Genomic DNA, 16,747 nt, shown 5'->3' with positions numbered 1-16,747 from the left:
TATTTCTTTGTCCTAAAGTGCTGTATAGACTCATTTTATTATAAACCTAATGTTGGGTTTCATTAGTGAAAAGCAATCTTTATATCCCTTAAGTACTTCTCACAGGGTCATGCCTTTTGAAAAACTTTCTTAATGTGCTTTGCTGTTTCCAGATCAGAAGTAAGACCTGCTAGTATGTGAATGCTCTCACTTTTTATTTGGCTAATGCTTATGGTAGATATTGTCTACACTGATGCCTTCAAATTGATTAAAATCTGCTTGTTTTAATCAGGAAGATAAAGGTAAAATGAAACTTAAGAAAACCATGTTCCATCATATTTTCATTTTTTTGGCTAAGTTGTAATCTAGTGTATGTTAGTGTGTGCTATTCTGCGTTAATGATAAAATCTGAAGAAACTGCTAGCCAGGCCTCAACAGCAGCCACAACAAAGGAGACCTGAAGTACCAAAATGCAAAGCAATTCCAACAGATACATTGTGTTTCTCTGTATTTATAAACTACAGTAATGAATAGGTATGTAATTAAGGCCGCTGTTTTTTCCCTTTCAGGTTTTGAAGACCAGATTGGCTGTGGGTAAAACTGGGCAATATTCTGGGATGTTTGACTGTGCTAAGAAGATCTTGAAAAGAGAAGGTTTAAAGGCCTTCTACAAAGGCTATATTCCTAACATTTTGGGAATAATTCCTTATGCTGGCATTGACCTTGCTGTTTATGAGGTGAGTTTAATCACTGAATGTAAGCTTTTACTAGTTACTTTATGAAAAGTGTGAATATTCTTTAGTCAGATCTGTATTAGTCAGATTTGTGATATGCTTGTAGTATTGCAGTTGCCATCAATTTGAAATAGATAAATGAGGATTTCCATTGGATTTAACTTATAAGATTTTTCTTTTTTGCCCTTGCTGGAGGGAGTGCCTGTACAGATGGGTCCTTACATGCAAGTTTCATTTAGCATGCAGGGCTCCTTTCTTCCACTGGATCAAACAAGAAATCTGCTAAAAAGGAGGCATTGCATAGACTTGGGTGATACAACACTCTTGCGTAACTAAATGACCCAGTTGGCTTGGAACGTACCCCTTATATAGCAAACCTGAGTCAGATTTTTACCTGACTGATAGGAATAGTATGTTACGTATTTTGCAGCTTTGCACATTTTTTGCCATCTTCTCTGATTTGTAATTGGATTATAGTAACTTGTATTATGTATGCATCTGTTCCTGCCACCAGAATTCTCTGTGGCTGGTGTGTAGTTCTCCTGAGGAGTTTGAAATACTGCTGTTTCCTTTAAAGATGAACTGACACATCTTACACCCATCAGCACAAATTAAAATATTTTTATCTACTTTAGGTGCTAAAGAGTTGTTTCAAAATGTGTTAAGTAACTTATGTGCATAGACTAAACTTTTTCTAGTCTAGACAAATCTTGTTGGGATATTGCAGTAATACTAATCAGCAGAATTTCTTGTGCGAATGTTTCAAAGCAGTATGGGAGTTCTGTCCTACAGTTCGCATCTGTACTTCTGCATGGAGTAACATACCCAGCTGTGTGAGCTTTTGGTACACTCTGTGGAGTGCTGGGTCATTCCCACCCCTTTTCCCAAAGTCTTAACTGGTTTAGAGCATGGGCACTGCTGCTGCCTGTTGCTGTGGCTGGATATTTAAGGATTTCTCTTCTAGGCACTAGCTATTGTAGTCTGGTTCAAGTCCATTCCCGGGTGTGAAGGTATTTACCTGTACACTTTACACCAGCCCTACAAGTGTATTTTTAGTGAGTTTGATGCTTTTCTGGTTTGAATCCATAACAAGTCTTATAAATAAACATGCGTTTATTTACTTTCTTGAATGCAGATATCTCGTCTTACTATTTAATCTTATATCTTGACAGCTCTTAAAGACTACGTGGCTAGAACACTATGCATCAAGCTCTGCTAACCCAGGTGTTTTTGTATTGCTGGGATGTGGTACTGTTTCCAGTACATGTGGGCAGCTAGCCAGTTACCCTCTCGCTCTTGTCAGAACACGCATGCAGGCTCAAGGTGAGTCCGGTTGTACCGAAAATATTTTGTGTGGTCAGATCAAAATTGTACCATTTGTGATGGCTGCAACAGGAATGTGGGAGTAAAGGAATAATAATTGAGGCAGGAAAAAAAGTACTTGAAAAAGGAAGGATTATCTGGAAAAATCTTAACAGTAGGTGTTTGTCCCTGTTGCCCATCAGTGTTCTTTAGCATACTGGATTCAAACGTAACGTTACAGACACCAGTGTTCTGTGTGTTTGGAGAGCCACATTCCATACAAGATGTAGAGCTCCTGCCATAGTCTCAGAATTCTGTCATAACAGTTAGGTTTCCTAAACTTTAGAGGCAAAATGAAAAGTACTTTGACTATGCTGTGAAGGTTGACAGCAGTGTTTGCTCTGGAGTAAATTTCATGAAGACAATTTCATAGTGGAGATTATTGCTTGATAAGTTTGTGCACAGACTAATAATAGCAGCAAAAAGAATATAGGTGGACAGTGCATTTCAGTTGGATCTAGATGCATGGATCTCTCTCGAATGTCTGGATATTAAAGAGAGATCTCACTGTGAGCATTGAAGTTCTAATCGATGACCCTGGAATTGATAGGCTCACTAGCCAGGTGTTTAATACTTAAGAATTTTTAATGTTACTAGAACTGTTGTATAACACTATCTTCTTGTTCTAGCCTCAGTGGAAGGAGCTCCACAGCTAAACATGGTCGGTCTCTTTCAAAGAATTATTGCTACAGAAGGAATCCAAGGACTTTATCGGGGCATAGCCCCTAATTTTATGAAAGTGCTTCCAGCTGTCAGCATCAGTTACGTTGTATACGAAAAAATGAAACAGAATTTGGGAATAGCATGAAATGAAGGAAAAAGGTGAGATGTTTGTAATGTTGGAAACACCAGAAAAAAAATGATTTCTCAAACAGTCTCCTCTTACAGTTAGAGACAGATCTTTGTGGAGAGGTGCTGCAACTTCTATTTTTGCCCTCAAGAGGGGAAAAACTTTCTTAATTTGTAATTCACCGTTTCTAAATAACATTTCTAAACCTATATTGCACTTTAATGTCACTGAATTGAGAAAAAAAAATCAAGAACCTGTATCTTTAAATCAATAATATGTTTATATTTTCAGGAAATCATGCATATTTTACTCATGGGCTTTTTTTCTTGTATTTGTCTTCTCTAACTATGTATTTGGCTCAGATGAAACCAAAGGTAGGAGAACTTTGTACTGCCTCGATAATGAACAGATGAAAGTGACTTTGTTTTGTCATGCTGCCTATACTCAAGCAATTCACAGGCAACATTTTGCACTTCTAGAAGTAAGCACTTACTATTGTTATTTCTGAAGATTTAATCTAAGTTTTGAAAAACATGACCTTGAGATACAGAAAGGAATGGAGTAACACATTGAAGTGTAGCCCACCACCTTTATCTTCAAGTTAACCTTTTTAATTAAAGTCTAAGAGCCTGAGAAACTGTTGTTCCACAGTATCTAGAATACCTCACTTGATTTACATGGTATTTTTGTAATACAATCAGTGATTTTTCATATCTTGCTTAGTTGGACTTGATTTTCATTGCACTTGTAAATGCTATTGTGACAAGCTTTGGGTTACAGTTGTATGTTTTTTTAGGATCATAATATACAGAAAAAGCTACTGAGTTACTGGATTTTTTTTTCCATACAAGTGCAAGTTACTGTTTAAAAATAGGGTGGAGGATCCAGTATTAAGTTAATAATGAATTATTTATTGGCTGTGTTAGAAGAAATAGACTAAATTAGTCAAGAACTCAGAGCTCATCATAACTGCCTTGAGGAGAGAAACGCTTCTTTGGATTCGCCATTTCTTCCCTTATTCTGAGGGTTACAGTCCGCTGTGTGCTTTTAGTCAGTAAGGGATTACATTATTATGTAAAGGATCATCATGTGAGATAAATCTGCTTCACAGTTATCTGTGTACTGTGCATGCTGACTGTTTTTGTGAAATTTGGGTCATAAAATACTGAAATATTTTGTCTGAGTGACCAAATGGAACCATGGATCTCAGGTGCCCATCAGATTCATGTTAATGAAGCAAATGAAGCACATGCAGAGAGCTTGGTAGTATTGAGAGACAGTTCCTCCGCAAAAACCAAAGCAGCATTTCGTCAGTGTAGAAAGTAGTATATTCCATGTATAAGCAATTCCCAAGTGACTTCCTTTTTTTGGAGATGGGCGGTGGGTTTGAGGCTGGTGATGTGACATTTCAGTTGCTTTCGGGCAATATTGAGATAGAGTAACAATTACTGCTCAACTCTCTTGTTACACTTTTTCTGCTTTCTGCAGTTTGTGTGGTGTCTTAATCCCAAATTTACTAAGATCATCTTTATACTTGACCTTCTAAAAGCCACTTCTCTTAGACCACTTCCTGAAATCGGATTACTGCAGGAAGAATTTTGTTCCTATGCTAAATTCCTGTAAGGTCTTTGAGGGTCTGTGTGTGTACACACAAAACTAAACACCCATGAACAGCTGCTGCATATGTATGTATGTATATATATATATACACACACACACATGAAATCAAACACACAGGTAACTGCCCCCTTTAGGCCATATTCTTCAGACAGCAGGTCAGATATAAATCTGTGCTTCCATGGTTGCAGTTTATATTCCATAAACCAATATGAAACTCCATAAGGATACTCCATAAGATTCATGTTATAAACGTTTTATCAGATTTTAGAAAATAGCAGCTTTAGCTGTGTCTTTTGGCCTTCAATTTAGGGAAGCCTTCGATATTGCACATTAAAAAAAAAAAAAATAAAATTCATTGTATGAAAATCATCATCCATGTGTACAAAGCCTTTCTGATCTGAATGTTTCTTGGTCTTGCCAACATCTTTTGTATTTTTATGGGATTTGTGATATCAGTTCTGTTTCCCAACCATTTTGTCTGACTGTGACCAATGAGCCAATGTATTGCATGTGTGATATGGAGTTGACTTCAGAAGTGTGTATCTTCTAGACTTGGTCCATTTTGTTTATAGTGTGCAAGTGCCATTACGAATATTGAAAATTACATTGATGTTTTCAAACATGGAAAAATGGAGTCTTCTTCAAATTTCATTTTTCATTGTGTGTCTCTTTGATGACTGTGTTCAATTGTATATTTTTTGTCTCTTAAAAAATGAATGTTTACCTTTTTAGCTCATAAACTACCAGTTTCTAATAAATGTTCATTTCCTTATCTGGCTCGAGTGTGCTGATCTTTCTCATGGCCCAACAGACAGATGACATTTCTTTATTGCACTGCATGCATACTACTCATTGTCAAAGGTAATTTATCTAACGGTATTATAGAGACTAGCCTATATCTCACTATTATTTGATGTATGAAAACCTACTTTGAGATTAAGAAAAATATTCACAGTTGATAGTCATGCTCTTAAAACACTGTTTCATTGATGAATGGAAGATCAAATAATGATCAATATTTTCTTCTTGCTCATTGGACGATCTAACACAACTGCTACCTGCGTGACAGAGCTCTTGATAATCCAGCGTGTTTGTGTTCTTCATATTTATCTTCTTTGTTAATCTTTCTTCTTTAGTAAAAGGATCAATATAAAACATTTTCAAGATAATTGTCTTAATTTACTCTACATGCGTAGCATAGCTATCATACTAAAAGTGTGCTCAGTAGCTAGCTTTGACAACTCCATATGAGTTTTTCACAATACTTTCCCATGTTAAAGATCACTGTAAACAAGTTAAGGGAGGTTATTCTTAACTTTGACTTCTGCAAATATTCTTCTTGTAACAGGTAAGGTTTAGAAGCTTCCTTTTGTGTAGTGGAAGAACTAGACGCTCTGTGTGCTATTCTTGACTATATGAAAAAATTGACATTCTGTTCTACTTGACACAAGAATGATATTAATTGGAAATTATCTGCAGAGGCTGGGTTTTTGACGACCAGTCTCTTACAGTGATGAGGTGTTAAGATGTGCTCTCAAGATGTCTGAGTTAGATGGTTCTACCCATCCCCATAAAAAAGAAAATTCATTCTGCAGAATGTAGCAGTGGTATTTAAAGTGCTACTTTGAAATTAACCTACTGGGCAACTGAATTCTATAGTTTTTTATCAGTGACTGGTCCTGATATGATGCTTTTTGATGTACAGGAGCTGTTATATGTACAGTATTACACGATGTATGTTTATATGATGGTTTTTGAAATATCTCACATCTGCAATGCATATGACTACATGCACAGATCTGCAACCATTATTTTTAACTGTTTGTAGTTACTACCATTCTGAAAAATCACATTGCTTTTGTATCTTACCATTTGTTATGTGTTTAATGTATTTCAAGACAGATGTATGCAAAGATGGTCTGTATAGATCATATGGAAATACTGCTGTACAGCTTGGTACTACCCCTTCAGTCGAAGAAACAGGCATGAAGAGAATGTAAATCAGGTAGTGTCATGAATAAGTTAATAGCAGGTTCAGGTTCATAAACTTAAACGTGTGTTTTTTAAATGCTTCCTATGCTTCCTTATGATATATGAGTGGTCGTGGGATGGCTTTTAAGGCCTACATTAAAACAAGATACTCATCAAAATTGTATTTTGTGGAGAATGCAATTTGTGAGAACTGTGGATATTGAACACAGTGGTTTTAGTTTATTGGCAATCTGGCTTTGTAAATTATGTCTAGATTCTGAGCAGTTCTGGTGTCTGAAAATATGTTGAAAATTATGTGGATAATATTTGTGCAGTTCAGAGTAAACATGTTCTGTCAACTAAGTAAATGCATAAGTATTGCACACTGAAGTTCTTAGGCTGAGTCTGTTTTGTCAAATAGTTAACGATGGAATGAATCTACTATGTGTAATGTATGTATATAAACCTATGTAGTGATTGTGTATACACACATTTTCAGTTATGTATAAAGCCTTTTCTTTACACAAAGTTCATGCATTTTGTTTGTGCAATTGCTGGAACAGTTTCCAGAACAGCCTTTTAATTGAACACTTCTGAATTAACATAACTGTCCCTGCAGACGTTTCTTATGCAAGCTGAAGCTATGAAACCGAAGAGAAGTAGCCAGTAGGTTCTCTTATATAATGTCAGTAGTAGAGGCAAAAACATTGTTGAGAAATTAAACCACTTGAATGGGTATACCTGTCATGTTACACCAAGCTTTTTGCTAACATATTTGACCCATAGTTTAGCTCTTGCTAGAGCACTGACATGGAAACACTCTTATTATACAGCAAGTAACACATGTTTTTTAATCATTGTTAATTCGTGTCATGCATGAGCCACTCTTTCCCTGGTGAGCCTGAACTGCCCCTTCTTCTTTGCAGTGTTTGGAGGAAACTGTGCAGATTCAGATTGAATTCGAGCAGTGCCATCTACTGGCGTGTTGTAATACTGATTTGAAAGGGAGAATGGCTTTTCTAGATAAAAGATCTGAATTATTTTCGTGGAGTTATATTTATAACGAAGGGAAAAATAGTTTATAATCAGGTTAAACCCATTTGAGCCATCTTTTTAGTGGTGATTATGTTAGTGTGAACTAACATAATGTGTGGGTGCCATACGTTTCTGTGAATTACAGAAAAAACAAGAAAAATCATCTCTGCTTAGGGTAAGGTACAGTTAGAATTCATACCTTGTATCAATTGGCATGACTACTTCTAATCAAAGACATTTGAAATAGAAGATGGGCTTTTTTTCTGTTCTCATAAAATGCTTTTTAAATGTCAGTGTCTCAGTAAGATCTGCTGCTGTGAAGTGGAAAGGTTCTCTACCAGCATATGACTAAAAAAGGGTACGAGACTACATGATTATGTTAGAAAAGTGAAAAATGCTCTTCTTTATTTCAATACTTACAAAGTAAGTATTATATCAAGATCTGCACTGAGAGCTATGTTAACTATTTCACAATGTTAGAACACCATCTAACTGAGTGCAGGTAGAAGGTTTTTCACAATTCCTCACTTAAATTTTACAAATTCACAGAATCATAAAATATCTTGAATTGGAAGGGACCCCCAAAGATCACTGAGTTCACCTCCTGCCTCTGCACAGGACCACCCAAAAATCAAACTGTATGTCTGAGAGCATTGTCCAAACGCTTCTTGCACTTCCCCAGGCTCAGGGCTGTCACCGCTGCCTTGGGAGCCCGTCCCAGTGCCTGACCACCTCTCAGTGAAGAACCTTTTCCTGACACCCAGCCTGACTCCCCCCCCCCGTTGCAGACTCATGCTGTTAAATTTTCCCACAGCATCCACGTGCAGCCACTGATTTGTTTTGTGATGCAGTTGCTGTGTTCTTTCAAACCAAGCAAGTCTGGACATAGTCCAACTCACTCTGGCACAGCGCTATTCATTTCCACCTTTTGGGCTTCTTAACAAATGCCCATCTGTTTACCCTACAGCCTGTGTGTTTGACACACCTCATGACTCCTTATCCACAACTCCAATCCCAATCTAATATTCTAAATATATTTCATTGCAGGAATTAGGTTTGTGCATTTCCTGCTGTGGAACCAAATGTCTATTCATCATTATATTGGAAGTTATGGGACAAGTTAATGATCATCATGCGTTCCATCTTGCCCCTTCAATGGGGTCTACTCTGGAGAGCAAATCCCATATCTAAATGAACTCTGTCAGGTTCTCTGGAGTGCTGGAAGCTCAGTAGATTGCTCATGTTGTATTTGTGATACTCTGAGACTCTTGCATGTACAGCTGGCTGTACATGTACAATGGCAGCTGGCTGGTTTGCACAGGCTTAATTTTTCTCTCTGCCTCAAATTTTGTGTTCATTTATGCATAGCACCTTGACCTCCATGTTCAATCCTTGGACTATTTCTCTTTGTTCTTTTGAGTATGCATGTGACCTCTAATTGTCTAAACTGAAGGAAAAAAATCTAGTTGCTGCAGTGACACTGTTGCAAGATGGCCACTCAGCGCAATTTTCTTCTTGATTTTCTGTTTATCATCTATTGGAGAAAAGGGGGTCTGCTTGGTGGCTACCTGCTCCCCAGAGAAGGCCCATCTCAAAATCATTTTGCTATATTACATATTCTGAGATGTTCCCAGATACAAATGTGTAATCATTTGAATCTGCTACCCTTGGTACCTGGAAGAACAAACAGTTATAAGAGTTGCTGTTTATCTTCCTCTCAGCTGCTGGGCTAACCCAGAGCAGGTGTGTTTTGTCCCTTTGGGCCTCTTGAGAAGGAACCCAGTGCAATCTTACAGCTTGGAGGTTTTCTTTCATTCTGGATCTCTTATGCTGACCTCAGATAGGGAATTTTAACTTTCTGTAACTTCTGCTTCTGCCTACTTCTCTGATTATCCCCAGGGGGTTTTCCATTTTCTTTTTTAGCCCAGGCTTCAGGGCAAGACAGGCTGCCCCTTGGTAGCGTGACCAGACCATGAGTTACTGTCATCTGCACCATCATCAGGAGAAGCCGAGGAGACTTGATGCAGTAACATTGCACCTTAACACCATGCTGAGATCTTTCAGGACTGTCAGGCGTGTTTTCAGAATTTAAGCTTTGTCAGATTCTGCAGGTGTGACATGCCTGTGAGCAGCCTGGTAGCAGCTCAATAATCTGCTTTAGCTGCTGGTCTTAGTGCCTGAACTGATTCCATCTGCTTATGTGTAGTTCTATCTCTTGCTCACGTATTTCTAAATTATAGTCATAGTTTCTGGCCACATAATAATTTAGTTGGTTAATTATCGTGCAGGTGAATGGTATTATGCTCTTTAATGACGCGTTTAGTAGTAAATAGCCTTAAAAATGTAGTTGATGTTATCAACTTTTAGTACCTTTTGGTACAGAGCCGCTTGTTTTCTTGCCTTTTTATTATTTGTGATTCATACTTAATGTTCTTATATTTCTGTTTTTCTTCTCAGTGGCTCAAATTCTTCTCACAGAAACAGGAAATAAATGGGAAGAGGGTTGTCCGCAGTGAGATTGTATCCATCTCTGATATCAGTTCAGCTTCAAGGCTTTTTGTATGCCAGTATAGCTTTCCTTTGTAGGCAAGCCCTAGTGCATTTTCAGATGTCTGCAAAATTTATTATCCGAATGCTTCCTGATGGTACTGTACAGTCTTATTTCAGATTCACCCCAAAGGCATACTCCTGTGCATGCTTTGCTGAGGCTACACCAGTTGGTTTGTCCAGTCACCCTCACCGTGTAGCGTGACAGGTGCCACACTCCTGATGTGAGGCAGGGCCACAGATCTGCAAACACATGAGTGAGTCTAATCCCTTTTTTCATCCATTGCATCAATACCTCTTTTACTGCAGAGTCATGTAGGTTTGCACAGCTCTTGCTGGGCACCTACTAGGTTAATGTAATACGTAGCTATGGATTTTAAGGTCAGCACTCTGAGCTCATCTTTTGTGACCTCTAATAATTGCAGGCCAAATGGTTTCACCAGGTTATTGTGGTGTCCATGTCCGTCCTACTGCTTCTAGTGTTCCTGTATAAAAATGCTACACAAACCTTTCAAATGGTTTGGGCCTGGCAATAACTGACTAAACAAGGGGAAGTTCAGAGGCGGGGGTGACCCCAGGGATGGTGTAATGGGAATTGGTTTGCAAACAGGATTTCTTGGTGGTAATCTTGGTGGTACAGATCACTGTCTCAAACCGGGCTGTATCTCTGAAGCCATCCTTCTGAAATTAGACACACAAAAAGTGTTACCTTTGTCCCACAAATGCTAAACCTAGTCATTCACATTTTGTTGATCACAGCTGTAAAGGTTTCTACTGTCAGCTCAGAGGTTGCTTGCAGTATAAAGGGAAGAACAATGTTTTAGAATTCCTTTTCCAAGTTTGTAGCTTCTTTCTTCTCACTACTTGGACAGATTTTACAAAGGATTCACTAGGGAAGAAAGAGAGATGTAATTGCAACCTGACACCAGGTGATGAAGAAAGATGTCAAATTCTGACTCCATCATCACAAATGCCTACTTTTGTTATGAACAAGATCATGTTCCTCTTATGGATTAGGAAAAATCAGAAAGTTGGGTTGTGCTATGTGGGTGGAAAACTGGGTTCCCCCAAACTCCTTGGTTTGCTCACACAAAGCCTTCTGCCTCTGGGGTGGCAGCAATAACAGGCCCTCTGATTGTAACCTGTCCCCTCTGCAGCGTCTGTGCTAATGAATGAGTGGCAGTGCGCACATCCGATACATCTGCCTCATAAATACTTAATTTTGCTTTTACCAGTCAGCCAGAGTTTGGCAGAAGATTGGCTTCTGTGCAGCCCAGGAAAAGATGCAAGTGCAGTGTTGCACTTCTCTGCAGGGAATTTGAGCTAGGGTAGGAGCACCTCTAAATCAGCCGTAGACACTGCCATCCTCTCGAAGTTATTTTGATGTAGACATCAGATACTGCTCACTAGTCCCATAAGGAGTATCCGGTTTTAGATTATTGTTTTTCCAGACTCCTGCGGTTTCCCTAGCCTAGGGAAAAAGGGATAAAGAGGAAGATTTATTCAGTGTTCTCATTTGTTCCAGCAGACTGATAGCTGACATCCATACTTTGCCGCAAGGCAGTCACTGGACTGTAATCTAATGGCACTCATCATTTCCACAGTATGACATTTCGGTAGGGAACGGTGTGATCCTGCAGATAGGCTGGCAGATGGAGACTTTCGTGACAGTTCTGCTACTGATCCTACGTACGTCACTTCTCAGCATCTCTGTTTCTTGTCCTTTCTTGTCTGTAAGGCACTGAGCTTCCTGGGAGCGTCCTGCTGTGATGGTTCGGTGTAGCCTGAGGTTGTGCTGTGATTCAGATGCTGTTCTGATAAAAAATTAAGGGCTTGGCCTACAATAGCACTTGTTAAAGTAACACAAACTTTATTTGCAGAGTTTTTCTGTTAGTTTGGTGTTTAAGGTAAATAATAGTAATAGTACAGCGCACAAAAAGCCCTGATGTTACCCAGGAAAGCAATCACGTTCTAAAATAGGTTGGTGGACAAAGTTGCCCAATGGGATAAATTCATAGGAATCTTGAAGAGAGCCTTTCATCTGCGAAAAAGCAGTTTGGCTTCCTGCTTGATTATTGTTTTTAGTCATTCCTTCTAGTTTATTTTTAATTGGCAGCAGCATTTCCATCTCTTCTACAGCGATCTTAGTGCGAGTTAGGGCTGCGTACACCCCTCGAGGAGAACAGCCCGAACCCGCTGCGCTGCCGTAGTACTCGGCTGCTAAAGCAAAAGCGAAGCAAAGCACAACACCGCCGAAGCGTTTAGACTGGTGGTTACTGGCACCCCTGCCACCCCTGCTGCAAGTGCGCTCGGCCCTGGGACAGCAGGTGAGGAGCAGGAGGTCGTCGTGCTGCGCCCCGGCTGCAGCCCAGGGGGATTTTCCCCTGGGGCCGGCCCTAACACCGCCCAGCAGAGGCCGCCCCTTCCCTGCTCTTTGGGTCACAAATCGCCAGCACAGGGGCTGCTGCCTCTGAGCTCTGAGGGGGGCGAGCAGGGGATGGGATCGAAGCGAGCAAATGATACCTGAGGCTGAAGGTCAGGAAAAATTTCCTGACGGTGCAGAAATCTCCCCAGGGGATTCCTATTGCTTGAGATGCTGTTTAAAAATAGCATAAATCAAATCTACAGCAACATGTATCACATGCAGTCCTGTACTGCTGTAGGTCACTTAGGACTCAAAGAGCCATAGACAAAGAAAAGAGACGTCTAACTCTCCTTTAGCAGTCAGCTGAACTGCAGATTGCATCAGGACAATCTTGGATCTATTTTGGTTTTCTGCTGGAGTCTGAGCATGTAGGATGCCTGAGGTACCCAAACTGGAGACTAATGAAGTACGTAGATAACTGGAAAGGAGCAAATAAGCATTGTAAGCTGAAGCCTTATGTTCACAGCCAGTCATGGAAACTTCTCGTGAAGAGGTTTCAGCAAATAATTTGATATTTAATTGTTGGTTAATGTTAGTATTTAAAAAAATTAAATTGCTTTTGAGTAATTCTTGATGTTCATCTCCTTAAATTTACTATTGTGCTATAAGAAATTACTCAAATAGCATCTAAGATCCCAAATGCGAAAAGTTCTGGAAGTTTCCCAGGTAGTAGAAGTTGACTTTCATGTGGTTTTCTCTCAAGGGCTGGTATTTGCCATGGAAGATGCGTGGTAGGAAGCCAGTGCTCTAGGCATCTCTTCCCCAGAAGTTGTGTCTCTGTGGAACTATTTGAAACTTGTAATTACAGGCTTTTTCTTTAACTTCCAAGTATATCTTATTAGTATGTGAAATATAAACACTTAAGGAATTTATAATGCAACTGTTGAGTACAGGCCTTACATAAGGAATGACTGAAGCTCAACAGAGATATTTCAGTAGTTCTTAGGGGTTTCCACAGGTGAAGACTTTACTCCAGTGTTTTTGTTTGGAAGCTGCTTTTCATAACAGAGAAAGTTCTCTCAGTACGTTTTCCTCTCCAAATAATTAATCTTTGGTTTTCAAATTCTCAGTGCCTGAACATTGGTGAAGCTCAACCAACAGTACTTGATGGCTTTCAACTGTTTGTGAGAAGCCAATTTGTGTGTTACCACCGAGGGGAGGGTGTTGCATGAAAAGCGTTCCCCCAGTCCCAAGCTATACAGAGATATCTCTGATGAGAGCCTCAGCAGAAGACCCAAGAGGGAATGGGGCTGGAGCATGAGCTGCTTCTCCACCATCACCACTGTGTTCTCTGGGCTGAAGTTCAGAAACTTGCTTAGAGGGGTTCAGGGAGACTTCAGGCCGATTAGACATGGCAATAAGGGCTATCGATCTCTATTATCGAAGCATCAAATTCACACGAAAATATTTGCCAACATACAGCCTTCATTTCTGGTGAAGGCTTTAGGACTATCAGGAAAGAATACAAAAAGGCAAATGTGGCAAAACCTAGAGTCTAGCATTTTTATTCATGTTTCTTCCTTAAGGACTTGTAGAAAAAGTGCCCAAAATGCATTAAGAAGCTTTTAGTCACCAACTGCTACGTGTTCTTTCTGTCGTGACTGCGTATCTGAGGTCACAGTCAGAAGCAAAATCTTTCACAGAGCTATGAAGGAGGAAAAACTGCAAGTAGCCCATCTTGCGGGCATGGAGGAGGGCCGACGGGCTGGCGCCAAGTCTGGTTTTGTCACTTGGAGGCAGATGTGCAAGCCCTTTCTCTCAGCAGTCAGTGTGCTGCCGAGGGGACAGGAAGGCAGCAGTCTCCTTGGTCTCAGACACTTGACACTTAACAGGAATGGAAGAACTAGAGCTGGCTGTCTTCTCTTAGATATTTCTGTTATTTAAGCTAAACGAAAATGGCCAGAGCTTCAGAAAATTGGTCAGAGCTAATGATCAATCCGATACAATATAAGCAAAACAGTTTGTAAGGTGATTTTCTTTTTGTCTATTAGACATTTAAAGCTGTTGATCTGCCAGAGGGCTTTTTTCTTTTTTCTTTTCTTTTAACCATTTTTAAGGATTGCATATTTCTTTTTTTTTTTTTAATAATTCAGCCTCAAAGAAGCTTCATTAAAAGTTTAAATTTTTATTAATTTTTTAAACAGTTAATTATTAAAAAAAAACCTGGCAAAAATTAGAGATTTATAGTATTCAAAGTTAAATTCTTAACTCATGTTGTTGAACCTGAGTTGGCAGTTTTATCTTGGTACCTAAATATGCCAGGTCTTTAACTCCAGACAGAAAAAGCAAAACAAACAAACAAAAACCCCTGCAATGAAGACATAACGAGATGCAAAATGATTTGGGGCATTTTGAATAAGGTTTTATGCTTTCTTTCTGTACAGTTCTATATGTTTACATTAAAAAACATTCATTTCAGAAGACAGAAAATGAACATCTGCCAGGAGATAACAAAGCTGGGATATTGAAGCAGCCTTTCTATTGTATGTGTACATATAGAGGTTTCAATATTTGTTGTTAGGTTGCTTATCTCCTGTTAATTTCTAATAGCTTATTTCCTAAGAACATGTGAGATGTTTTCCCTTTCTAGTTAAAAAAAGCAATTTTGATTTGCTGTGTTTTGAAACTGTTACTAGGGACCTTTGAAAAAGATTTTGAGCGCTGAAGTGGAACATGTGCAGCAACGTCTTTGTCCTCCAGTAGACACTGGCCTTATGAGGCATCTTAACCTGAGCCACCTAAAACTCCTTTTCCTCTGGCGTCTACTGCATGTGCTCTATACAGCCAATTCCAGGGGTTGAAATGTCCTTTCTGCAAAGACTCACTCTACTCAGATTGAGCCACTTTAGGGCAGTCTGTATGGCTTCTGCATGCAGATTATTTTTATGTATGAAAAATGTATGAATATTCCTTCAGGTGTTAATTAATGCGATTCTTAGTTATTGAGATTTTAAAGCAAAAAAACAACACCAAACCAAACCAAAAAAAACACAAGGTTCTCAGAGTATTCAAATGTACTCATTACATCTAGTTATTCAGTCGTGCACCTTACAAGCATTTAGCTGAAAAGCCTTTCTCCTTTCTTGCTTATGCTTATGACCACACTGTACCTTTGTAGCAGGGAGAATGTTTTCCTTTTAGTTTTGTTCATCTGAATGTAAGATAAAGAATTTTTTGTACATTTCTGTTCACAATAATTTTCCAGTTTCTAATTTGTAGGGTCTCCTCTAGTGGTGAGGTCAAGAAGAGGAGCTTAACACTCAGTTGCAATCACATTATGAATACTTTGTCTGTTAATTCATTTTATTAGTAAATGGCAGTGAAAGTCTATGAAATGTACTGGGAAGTTTATCAGATGATAAAAACAGAGAATGAAGAGTTAGAACGAAGTATATCCCTAGGGACACTACTGATGAGCCTTCAGATTGGGTGGGATAAAGATGTTCATAACAGCATTGTATTCATGCTCTCCATAGAATAGGTGATGTTCTGGAAAGAGGATCTTAGAAAAACAAGTGTTGATGAAAAGGAATGAAGGGGAATTTGCTGCAGCTGGGGGAAAAAGGAGGTGCTCTGGGTTCTGACTTTCAGATTGCACTCCATAAAGGGAAGGCCACTGTAACATCTCAAATCACATCAGGAAAACAAATCTCCTTCATTACTAAGAATAGCTCATGTTATTGCATTGAAATAATTTCTCAAAGCTATTTTTTTCTTTTAGACTCCATATTTGCTCTTGTAGCATCTGGGAGCACAGACAGTGGAAATCAACAGACTGATCCCATGAACAGTTTTCATTTGTCTGTACAGAGCTGACTCTTTTGAGATGCCAGGAAAATGGGCAAATTTCGAATCCCACAGTTTTCATTGGAAGGACTGATTAACTTGTAAACAATGCTGTTAGTACCAGTTTGGGTAAGGAAGAAATTAATTTTTATATAATCTGTATTCTCAGTCAAATGCCATGAGTTTGTCTGGCCTTTTCTGTCCTAGTGTGAAAGAAAATACAAAACTGTGTGTACACCTGCTAATACTTACAAAATGCACAATAACAAAACAGTGCTGTAACTGCGTTACAATCTCAGAGAAGCAGAATTGAGTTGCTTGTTGTCTATTTGGAGATAAACCCTAATTGCATCAATATTTAGTGACTGTGGTATGGACCACAAAAACTATTAACCTTTTGGCACACCCAGCATACTCATGCTAGCAGTGCACATGGGACTTCCAAGTAATTGTGCATAGAGGGCTTGCAAGAGCAAAAGCTTTAAATGGTACCTCCAT

General features: G+C 39.0%; 1 protein-coding gene across 6 annotated transcripts in view; it reads left to right on the top strand.

Annotated features, from left to right (window-relative positions):
- SLC25A24 (solute carrier family 25 member 24) overlaps window positions 1–6,846 on the top strand; it is a 34,671-nt gene extending 27,825 nt beyond the window's left edge. For 3 of the 6 annotated variants that reach the window (XM_083846766.1, XM_083846767.1, XM_083846765.1), the window contains 3 exons: window positions 549–716; window positions 1,886–2,036; window positions 2,705–5,261. In XM_083846766.1, the coding sequence (XP_083702892.1) occupies window positions 549–716; window positions 1,886–2,036; window positions 2,705–2,883 (498 nt within the window). In that variant the 3' untranslated portion in view covers window positions 2,884–5,261. Of the gene's footprint in view, window positions 1–548; window positions 717–1,885; window positions 2,037–2,704; window positions 5,262–6,383 lie in introns of those variants that run through there. The other 3 variants (XM_083846764.1, XM_083846763.1, XM_083846762.1) reach the window with 3 other exon arrangements.
- Window positions 6,847–16,747: the final 9,901 nt, after the last annotated feature.

The sequence above is a fragment of the Anser anser genome (genome assembly GCF_964211835.1).
Source record: "Anser anser genome assembly, chromosome: 8".
Lineage (NCBI taxonomy): Eukaryota > Metazoa > Chordata > Aves > Anseriformes > Anatidae > Anser > Anser anser.
This window is presented reverse-complemented; position numbering and strand designations above follow the sequence as displayed.